The sequence below is a fragment of the Ceratina calcarata genome, unplaced genomic scaffold (genome assembly GCF_001652005.2).
Source record: "Ceratina calcarata isolate Rehan_Ccalc_2016 unplaced genomic scaffold, ASM165200v1 scaffold434.2, whole genome shotgun sequence".
Taxonomy (NCBI): domain Eukaryota; kingdom Metazoa; phylum Arthropoda; class Insecta; order Hymenoptera; family Apidae; genus Ceratina; species Ceratina calcarata.
In genome coordinates, this window is record NW_017167164.1 from 122512 (window position 1) to 131439 (window position 8928).

At 44.9% G+C, this 8928-nt stretch overlaps 4 protein-coding genes and 1 long non-coding RNA gene across 9 annotated transcripts in view; 3 read left to right on the top strand and 2 right to left on the bottom strand.

Annotated features, from left to right (window-relative positions):
- Rhp (GTP-Rho-binding protein rhophilin) overlaps window positions 1-2811 on the top strand; it is a 10593-nt gene extending 7782 nt beyond the window's left edge. For 2 of the 3 annotated variants that reach the window (XM_026815181.1, XM_026815182.1), the window contains exons 5-12: window positions 275-352; window positions 419-802; window positions 901-999; window positions 1064-1334; window positions 1411-1605; window positions 1674-1903; window positions 1973-2125; window positions 2208-2811. In XM_026815181.1, the coding sequence (XP_026670982.1) occupies window positions 275-352; window positions 419-802; window positions 901-999; window positions 1064-1334; window positions 1411-1605; window positions 1674-1903; window positions 1973-2125; window positions 2208-2408 (1611 nt within the window). In that variant the 3' untranslated portion in view covers window positions 2409-2811. Of the gene's footprint in view, window positions 1-274; window positions 353-418; window positions 803-900; window positions 1000-1063; window positions 1335-1410; window positions 1606-1673; window positions 1904-1972; window positions 2126-2187 lie in introns of all 3 variants that reach the window. The other variant, XM_026815183.1, reaches the window with a different exon arrangement.
- Window positions 2812-3590: 779 nt separating this feature from the next.
- Window positions 3591-5301, bottom strand: LOC113464594 (uncharacterized). Its single transcript, XR_003389444.1, has 2 exons — window positions 5083-5301; window positions 3591-4994 (listed from the first exon to the last, which is right to left on the bottom strand). It is a non-coding gene; the product is annotated as an uncharacterized LOC113464594 (long non-coding RNA).
- On the top strand, window positions 4636-5937 carry LOC113464593 (clavesin-2). The gene is made up of 4 exons (XM_026815169.1): window positions 4636-4726; window positions 4838-5227; window positions 5298-5702; window positions 5765-5937. Exons 2-4 carry the CDS (start codon window positions 4843-4845, stop codon window positions 5917-5919), a joined length of 945 nt encoding a protein of 314 aa, XP_026670970.1. The 5' UTR covers window positions 4636-4726; window positions 4838-4842; the 3' UTR covers window positions 5920-5937.
- Window positions 5938-6212: 275 nt separating this feature from the next.
- LOC108626920 (methylmalonic aciduria and homocystinuria type D homolog, mitochondrial) lies at window positions 6213-8433 on the bottom strand. Of its 3 annotated transcripts, none has more exons than XM_026815171.1 (5): window positions 8371-8433; window positions 7337-7475; window positions 6847-7256; window positions 6566-6782; window positions 6213-6494 (listed from the first exon to the last, which is right to left on the bottom strand). In XM_026815171.1, exons 2-5 carry the CDS (start codon window positions 7473-7475, stop codon window positions 6406-6408), a joined length of 855 nt encoding a protein of 284 aa, XP_026670972.1. In that variant the 5' UTR covers window positions 8371-8433; the 3' UTR covers window positions 6213-6405. The 3 variants fall into 3 exon arrangements, with proteins under 3 accessions (XP_026670972.1, XP_026670971.1, XP_017883353.1); XM_026815170.1 differs by lacking the exon at window positions 8371-8433 and adding an exon at window positions 7769-7858; XM_018027864.2 differs by lacking the exon at window positions 8371-8433 and adding an exon at window positions 7627-7728.
- mRpS17 (mitochondrial ribosomal protein S17) lies at window positions 8036-8878 on the top strand. Its single transcript, XM_018027865.2, has 4 exons — window positions 8036-8179; window positions 8246-8362; window positions 8432-8508; window positions 8592-8878. The coding sequence occupies exons 1-4, from the start codon at window positions 8054-8056 to the stop codon at window positions 8770-8772; spliced, it is 501 nt and encodes a 166-aa protein (XP_017883354.1). The 5' UTR covers window positions 8036-8053; the 3' UTR covers window positions 8773-8878.
- Window positions 8879-8928: the final 50 nt, after the last annotated feature.

The window sequence follows — 8928 nt, forward strand, 5'->3', positions numbered from 1 at the left end:
TACATACGCCCCCCTACGTCCATCCGTTTGGGAGTTATTGACAAAAAACGAAATCTTTTTCCAAAAGTTGGCTGTTTCGACGCTGGGATGGTCGGATTTTGTCAACATCAATAAAATGCCATATAATCATATATAACTCATTAAATATCGAAATTGGAAGAAAAGTGCACTATTTTTAATTATAGGAAATGCGGTTTTCTAAGGTACATAAACTTTTCGGATTGACTATATGTATAGCCAATACATCCTTAAATTATGTCATGTGCTGTTTCAGGACTTCATCCTTGAGCATTACAGCGAGGATGGTAACAATTACGAGGAGGCCATCGCGGAGCTCATGGAAACGCGACAGGTAACGCAACGAACGTTTAATACATTCATACTAGATTCAATTAATATTTAATATTCGTATTTTAAGGCGACGCGAACCCCGACCAGGGATTCTGCAGGCATCGCGCTGCTGCTGCGTTACTACAACCAACTATATTTCGTGGAGAGAAGGTTCTTTCCTCCGGACCGGAGCCTCGGCATTTATTTCGAGTGGTTCGATTCGTTAACAGGAGTTCCGAGTTGCCAGCGGACAGTAGCGTTCGAAAAGGCGTCAATTCTCTTCAACGCGGCCGCGCTTTACACTCAATACGCTGCCAAACAGGATCGTCTTTCTGCGCGAGGTTTGGACCAGGCGATAGACGCGTTCCTCCGTGCCGCTGGTACCTTTCGTTACATACACGAGAACTTCACCAACGCGCCGAGCATGGACCTCGGCCCGGACATGCTCGAGATGCTCGTTCAACTGATGCTGGTAACGCCGCGTTCGTACCTGTACTACAGACAAGCTTTCAGTTAGCCGTAAATCAAGATCAGGGCTGACGCGAGGTCTCGCTCCTCTTTCCGTTTCAGGCTCAAGCGAGGGAATGTCTGTTCGAGAAGCTGGAACTTCAATCGAAGAATGGCAGGAACATCGACGTTTCGTTGGATCTTGCGCAAGAAGCGTCACAGGTAGGAAATTTTCTCATGGGATCTTCTGAACTTTTCCTTATACGTACTTCCATTGATCGTTTAGGTCGCGGCCGTGTATAACGACGTCCATGGATTGATCTCGCGCGAGCCAGTACGTGATTATGTCCCGGAGACGTGGGTCTCGTTGATATTGGTGAAACGCGAACACCATTTAGCTCTGGCTCATAAACATGTCGCGCTAGGGTTGTTCGATCGGCCGGTGTCCGAATGGCGTTCGGAAACGAAGCTCGCGCTCGAGCACGTTCAGAAGAGCGACGGGAAGACGCAGTTGGATATCGTTGTGCCGCGAGATGAAAATGAGAGGAAATTGTTGGGTGCGTAGTCTTTGACGATCCTAGAACCGGATTAGCCGGATTTCACGATCATTGATTTTGATCGTATGCGATTTAGGTAAGGCACATCTGAGGGAAGCTTTGGTCTTGCACGAGGAGAGCCAAAGACTGCAACGGATGTGCAGAGATTTGAAGGCCAAACAAGCGCTCGCCAAAGTTTTGAGAAGGGTGCAAGAATCGACCGTCGAGAGCTATAATGGTATCGGAGACGAAGATGATTTTCGGGGACTGTTGGATCCTCCGGATATCATAGGTAAGGCAGCGCGGAAGAGGATAAAGGGAATCAGAAACTTTTATATTGGTTTCGTACTTTTGGTATAGCGTCTACAAAATTTCAACTGAGCATCACTCATCCGGATTTTGGGCAACACGGCGTGGAAGATCTCTTCAGGTCGCTGGGTCCGGTAGCTATATTTTCAGCTAAGAGGCATTGGACTGCGCCGCGTTTGATACAACTCCAACGAGGTCCTGACGGGGAAGGTTTCGGATTCAGCGTCCGAGGAGATGCTCCCGTAATAATAGCTGCGGTCGATCATAATTCTCTAGCCGACGTAAGACCACTTTCTCGCGTAAATTATCATCGACGGAAAGTTGCTGATCGATTGTTCCGCTGTTTCCAGTTGGGCGGCATGAAGGAAGGCGATTTTATAGTGGGCATCGGTGACAAGGACGTGAAATGGGCTTCTCACGAGCAAGTCGTTCGCCTGATTAAGCAGTCCGGCGATTTCATCAACTTAAAATTGGTCACGCCAATGGACAGAAATTACTTAAAGGTAAAACGGTGAACGGTAGAGGGTCGTCGCTCCGAGTCTAAAGAAATCCGTCTTATAACCAGAGACCTGTTACGGATTCTAGAAACCGAATAAGACCAATCAACAGGATAAAGGAAGCGTTTCGGCTAGCAGCTCTTCCGGTATCTCTTCCGGTCAGCCGAGTCCTGCCGGTTCTGTGACCACCGCTCACGTCACTAAGAAATTACCGTGGAACCCGTTTAAAAAGTCCACCACCCAACGCGACAGTAGGGACCTGACTTTCGATAACGTTATCCTCAGATGACTCTACAGACGTGTACGGCGTCGGTTATTGGAATTCGTTTTCCCATAGTCAAATCTCGGAACCACCTTGAAAAACACGTTCCAGACGTTCCAAGATTTACTTGCAGCGAACTCCGAAACTGATCCTGACACTCATGGTCCAACGATTCTGTATATCGCAATCTTGATCCATTTATACAGGCATACATATTCCCAGTAATTCACACGCATGCACACCAGGAAATGTATATTATACAAAAATTACTTTCGGTCAATGGATCTAGAAATAATATTTTCACAATTTGGTATCCGTCGATCGCCGGGTAGGATGTGGTACAATGTACAAATGGTCGATGTTGATGGAGCTCGAATGTACTTACGTACGTGTACAACGTTAATAAATATATTTCGTTTGGAGAAACAAGTGTTTCGTCTGTTTTCATTCCTATCCTCGAGAAATTCCTAAATTATGATTATTGATTTTCACAATAGATGTTAAGATCGCTCGTTCCGAATTCCGATATTACGTCCCTTAGATATCGGAATTAATTCTATTTCATCTTGTTTCGTTTTCTCTCGTCTTTGCCCACCCGGTTCGAGAAAGTGCGGACGTACGTACACGTCGTGTACCTTTGTGTAAGTATACGCGAGGCAAGAAAAAGTAGAAAGGCAGCAGCAAGACTCAGGATATAGAGACAGGACGGAACTTTCTCCGTTTCGAAAAACGTACCCGACCGATTGCGCAAGCAGAACGTGGATAGAAACTCCGGTCATGCGTAACGAACAATCGCAAACAATTTAATAAATCCTGTCCACAGGATTCTATGAGAGAATTTCAAAAGAAACGTATACTTCAAATTCGTTCAGCCAAAAAGGAAATTTGAAACGAGACAAGGTGCTTTATTTGCAATTATTCTTGGACCATTGGCCATATAGATTATGCAAATTCTATGGAATTCGCTTTAAGGATGTATTGGCTAGACAGTCAATCCCAAAAGTTTATGTACCTTAAAAAAACGCATTTCCTATAATTAAAAATAGTGCATTCTTCTTCTAATTTCGATATTTAATGAGTTACATAGGATAATAGCGGATTGATGTAAAGGTCGTGAAGGTACAGAGTCCATTTGGACCAAGTAGAATGACAGGTATAAGAATCTATACTTCTATGCAGACGTATGATAATTAATGGTAACTATTCCTCTGTGCCTAACTATTCCCCCGAGGGATCAAGTTTTATTGTATACACCGTATCGAATGCGCGCTTACGATCGATTCTATCATAGTAAATGCATAGATATAACTCGGCAGGTTCCGTTGGCCTTTTGCATAAATATCGTTTCGTAAGTCTGTAACGTAGCCTCGATGCTCGGTAGACCCGACCGAAAGTGGATCCCGCGGTGAAAGTAACACGGAGAATTACGAAAAGAAAGCGAATCCCTCGGTTAAGGCGAAGTTAAGACTTTTCGTGAATGAGTCATCCGGTCAATTAATCAAAAGTAGAATCCGATCGTACTTCAGATGAAATGCGATCAAAATATCTTGAACGCTCCAAAACGGACGGCTGAACTTTGTCCTTTTTGACACGATCTATCCTTGAATCAAATTTGAAAAGTATCTGCGCTCGTGTTTCATTTCGATTATCATCAGGATAGAACAAATTCCCGATAACAGACCCGTTTCGAAACGCGAGGGAGTATACCGTCTGATTAGAGCGTGTCATACTTGAAAACCGAATTGAAAGAGAGGAGAGGAAGGAAGGTGGTTACACGTACTGGCTAGAACGAGAGCAGCGGCGGCGGTAAGAGTGGCAAAAGCGGAAGGAGCGGTAAGAGCGTATCTGGCTTTAAAATGATCGGACGAGCAAGCAAGCGGGTTACTCGGATCCAAGTTGGTCGAGGTGCAACGTTCCCCGTCGCGACCCGTTTCACAAATCCGTTTTCAACATCGATCGGAACAATCTTTAGAACAGTGCTACCTCGTAGTTACATTTGAATTTAAATGGCATGTGTGATTTTAAAATTGCGATTACAAAGAGTGCGTGGTTGAAAGACACCGGAGAACGTTCACCATCAAACGCGCATAACGCGGACGTGAAAATATAGTTAGAGAAAGATTTGCACCGCTGATCTCCGGAAGTGCTGCACAGTAGACGAAGCGAGGACAATTTGGATCTATTGTAAGTGGATCGATGAGCGGCTTTCTCCTGTACGGTCTAGTGGCGTAAGAACTAGTCGCATCTCGCAATCGTCTGATAGTTCGCATGAAATTCGAACGATCGAAACGGGGACGCGGGAACAGCGCAGGGGGACAAGGGGACAGCACTTGAAGGTTGAAGAGGTGAGAGAAGGAGTACCAGCGCAAGTGGTAGGAAGAGTATCTGGTGGGGAGACCGGAGAGCCGCGGGCCGGGTCGCGGAGAAAGCGGGTCCTATCTTGGTTTTCTTTCCAGCGGCGATGGCCAAGCGAACTGAAGAGGATTACGGCTGCGAGCTGAGCGAGGCCACGAGGATGATCGCTCGCCACGAACTCCGCGAAGACGATGCCACGAGGATCGAGGCGTTGAATCAAGTCAGACACTGGATCCAGAAGCATCCGAGCATCAAACGCTGCAGAACGGATGCTGCGTTTCTCCTTAGATTCCTTAGAACGAAGAAGTTCAGTGTGCCGATGGCAGAAGAAATGCTTGAGCGTTACCTGACCATCCGACAGATGTATCCGAACTGGTTCCAGAATCTTGACATCGAAGATCCGGACATCGAGGCCATAGTCGACGCTGGGTACTTGGTCCCGTTGATGGAACGCGATCGATATGGCCGAAGAGTAATACTGTCGTGTGCCGGTAAGTTTCATTAGAAAGAATCCGATTCTCATAGTGCGGATCTCCTTCATATAAATTCTTCTCTCCTCAGGTCGGTTCGATCCGTACAAATACACGTCCGCTCAAATGGCTCGCGCTCACAGCCTGATAGTGGAAGCGCTGATGGACGACGAAGAGAATCAAGTCCGCGGCTACACGCACATCAACGACGAGTCCGGACTGACGATGGGTCATCTGAGCGCGTGGTCTCTCACGGACATTCGTAACATGTTGCGATGCATTCAGAACAGTACGCCGATGAGACACAAGGAGACCCACTTCGTCAACATCCCGAGTTGCGCTGTTAAAGTGATCGAGTTCGGCATCTCGCTGCTGAACGAGAAGCTGAAAAATCGGATCCTCCTGCACAAGAGTCTGGACGACTTGAAGGGCACGATCGATCCTAAGATCCTGCCGAAGGAATACGGCGGCGAAGTGCCGCTCAACGAGATGATCGGTATGTATCCGCTGGAATACGATCTCCACAAGTATTTGTTTCACGTGTCTTCTATTCCGCAGCTGCTTTCAAGAAAACGTTGCGGGAGCAAAGGGATCGAATCAGGCAGCTCGACGACATGTACATAGAGATCGACTCGTCGGTCGACAGTCAGTACGCTACGAACGACGATTTAAATGGTATCTCTGGCTCCTTTCGTAAGCTAGAAGTGGACTGACGTTAATCGCCGGAGAACACGTCTGTCTTCCGATCGTCTCGCGCCCAGCGCGAGAGTATGTCCAGTCTTAACTCGTTTTAGATAAATATTTATTCTTATCTCGGTGTATCAGGAGCCTCGTGCCGGTGGTATCAGTTACCTATGATCTTTTCAGCGACACGCATCGTTAATATAAGAGTAAGACGTAACACGCGCTATGCATCCCTTAGAGAATTAATTTCATTTCCTTCTTCCTTTTAACACGTTAACCGTAACAATGGAGCATAACGCGAAAGGGAGAGAGAGAGAGCCGGTTGGCAATTGTATCGAACGATATTTCTTCTTAGAATCATACAATACAACTGAACACAAGAAATTTATGCTACATCTTTGACGAACTGTAATGTTATTTTTCGACGACAGAAATAAAGATATTTATACCGGACACTTCTCTTTCCTTTCATCACTCTTCTAAAATCTCCTCCCTCCCTCCGTTCCCGTCTATTATTAAGCTTCGTTAAGATTTACAAAATCGCAGTCCCGTAAGATCTCTTTTAAAAACTCTGTACTAGCAGGCGCCGTGGTGTAGAGACTTCCTACAATGTACAGAACAGCAATTTGTAAAACGAATCAATAAACTTTCAACGAAGATTCCAGGCAAACTTACCAAGAAAATTCTTCACGTTATTATCGTATAAAATAACTTTACAATTGTTTCTATGTAATATTTTAAATCCTAAGCAACGGAATCGCTCGTCGGTCTTGTAAAGGGTACTGTTCTTTTGCGAATTCAAATGCGGCTGACCACTGAACGGATTGATAAAGTCTGCCCAATACCCCATTTGCCTCAATTTCGCGCAAATATCTGAAGCTGCTAATACGAACTGCCGGAGGAAACAATGAATAATAAATTTTCCTTAGAGCTGGTGGTTTTACGAATGTACTTACGCGTTTGGCTAGTTTCTCAGTTTCCATTTCCTTGTTCCATCTCATGACTTTAGCATTGATCGACTGACTAACGGTGATTATGGTGAGCTGCGGAGAGCCAACGTCTAGACATCCAGGGAACAGCTCTTCTACACCTTTCCGCAATAACAAAGGGCATTCTTGGGCGACGCAATGGAGCATTTGGTTGCAGTTTTTCAATCGACCGAGCCGACGAGCTGCTTTTTCCTTTGTATCGTTTACCGAAATTCGTTCATTGTCATTACAAAAGTCAACTAGCTGTGCTCTGACTTGAACTGTGGTAGTGACATCCGACCAGCCAGGGCCAATGCCGCCCGGTAAATAAAACCTGAATCCTCTGGGTGTCAGTAGCTCCCAATTAGAATTTATTCCGAGAACGGTACCGTCCACATCTGAACAGAATCCGAAACGTGAGACGAACTGAACGATCCACCAACGAGTACCAGGCAAGGGACTCTCGTATCGCGCTTACCATCCAAGTTTTCACCATTCGTTTGCACGACCTTGTAGGTATTCGTGCTTTTGTCACTACGTCTGGAGTAATTGCTCCTCGTGATAAAGTCGAGCAGTGTCCGGGAGTCCGTTCTTCTCGCATGTTTGAAGCAAAGCATCTGAAAAGATTGACGTGTCTCGTAGGTTACGGTTTTACCATTTCGCGCCGAGCTACTCGCAGCGGTGAACGCGAACAGCAATAAGAACTCAGCCTCGTAACTAACGACGGACGCGTATCATTTTACCGCCCGATTCACGGTTCTCACGTACCGAACTGAAAATTTCTTTAAGCGAAGATAACCGTTTTTGCGTTTTGGATTATCTAACCCAAATGTTCGTTCCGATCAGCACGCATCCGTGTGCAAGGCCGCGAGAATGATATATATCGTACTATCGATACTAGTTCTCACACCTCTCTAACCAAAACAGGAACAACAGTCTTTACAGACGAACAGAAATCTTTACAGACGATTGCGCTTTAGATTACTTCCGAACAGGCGTTTGGCCTCTCGACCTCGAACATCCCATAAAGCTTTCGACGTGCCCCCGTGGATTCGCTGTTAAATATCAGATCGAACGTCCAGCTACATTTTGTTTAATATTTTCACGTCTCTAACAGGACGACCGAGATTTAAACATCTTTTCCTGGGGTACCGTCAATAATATTGCGGTATAAAGCACCACATGAGGAATTGAAATGGCTACGGGAAACGTAACCAAGAAAGCATTTACTTATTTACTAGGTGTTTGTGTACCTTCGCCGAAGCAGAATGCTGCTAAAATACGTATACGTTCCTTAGAACTGGACGAACACATTTCAATGGTAAATATACTTAGAATATCCTCTACTTACAAACGCTTGATCACGTATTCATTTGATGCATTACAGTATTTCAGGAAGTATGATTTCGTTTTCGCTGCCGATCCTGAGAAACTGTGTAAAACCGGCGACACGGTGTTGATAAAGACCTTACCAGAGAAATTAACACGCCATATTACACATAAAGTACGTACCTTGTCGATGCCTCGGCAAACGCATATACAACTTTTATGCTTCCTTTTTTATTTCTCGTAGATTGTCGAAGTCATTTATCCATTGGGCGATATGACTGACCCTGTAACTGGCAAGAAAATTGTCGCTGGAAGATACAGGTACATACTTCACCTCGTTCGTAAATAATTGATCACTTATAAATAGTATTGGAAATAATTATTTTGTATATACTTCGATTTAGGGACCATATCAGAGAAGATGCAATGCGTTTTGGAGAATTGGAGTCTATGTATAAGTACGAGGAAGCACCGCCTAGAGGAAAGACGGAGAATAAGCGAGATTTCACTAGCAAAGAGACTTACGTTAAATACCAAGAGGGTCCGGATGATCCAAAGGATCCGTACTGTATCAACCCGTACTGATTTATACATAGACGAATGTTCATAGCGTTATTAGATTTTTACTGCGTACAAAAATGTATTTCAGATTGTAATTGCCAAGAAAATATATATTTAATTCATTAAGAAATTGGCCCCTCGGTTAAACATTTTCAAATACAAGAGCTGAACACTATTATA

Excerpts from the sequence above, each read along its gene's own strand:
- LOC113464593 (XM_026815169.1), top strand. The coding sequence starts at position 4,843 with ATGGCCAAGCGAACTGAAGAGGATTACGGCTGCGAGCTGAGCGAGGCC. Across the intron at positions 5,228-5,297 it reads AGTAATACTGTCGTGTGCCG|GTCGGTTCGATCCGTACAAA; the intron begins GTAAGTTTCATT and ends TTCTCTCCTCAG. Across the intron at positions 5,703-5,764 it reads GCCGCTCAACGAGATGATCG|CTGCTTTCAAGAAAACGTTG; the intron begins GTATGTATCCGC and ends TCTATTCCGCAG.
- LOC108626920 (XM_026815171.1), bottom strand. The coding sequence starts at position 7,475 with ATGCTTTGCTTCAAACATGCGAGAAGAACGGACTCCCGGACACTGCTC. Across the intron at positions 6,783-6,846 it reads CTGAGAAACTAGCCAAACGC|TTCGTATTAGCAGCTTCAGA; the intron begins GTAAGTACATTC and ends TTCCTCCGGCAG. Across the intron at positions 6,495-6,565 it reads TAACGTGAAGAATTTTCTTG|GAAGTCTCTACACCACGGCG; the intron begins GTAAGTTTGCCT and ends TGTACATTGTAG.
- mRpS17 (XM_018027865.2), top strand. The coding sequence starts at position 8,054 with ATGGCTACGGGAAACGTAACCAAGAAAGCATTTACTTATTTACTAGGT. Across the intron at positions 8,180-8,245 it reads TGGACGAACACATTTCAATG|TATTTCAGGAAGTATGATTT; the intron begins GTAAATATACTT and ends GATGCATTACAG. Across the intron at positions 8,363-8,431 it reads CACGCCATATTACACATAAA|ATTGTCGAAGTCATTTATCC; the intron begins GTACGTACCTTG and ends TATTTCTCGTAG.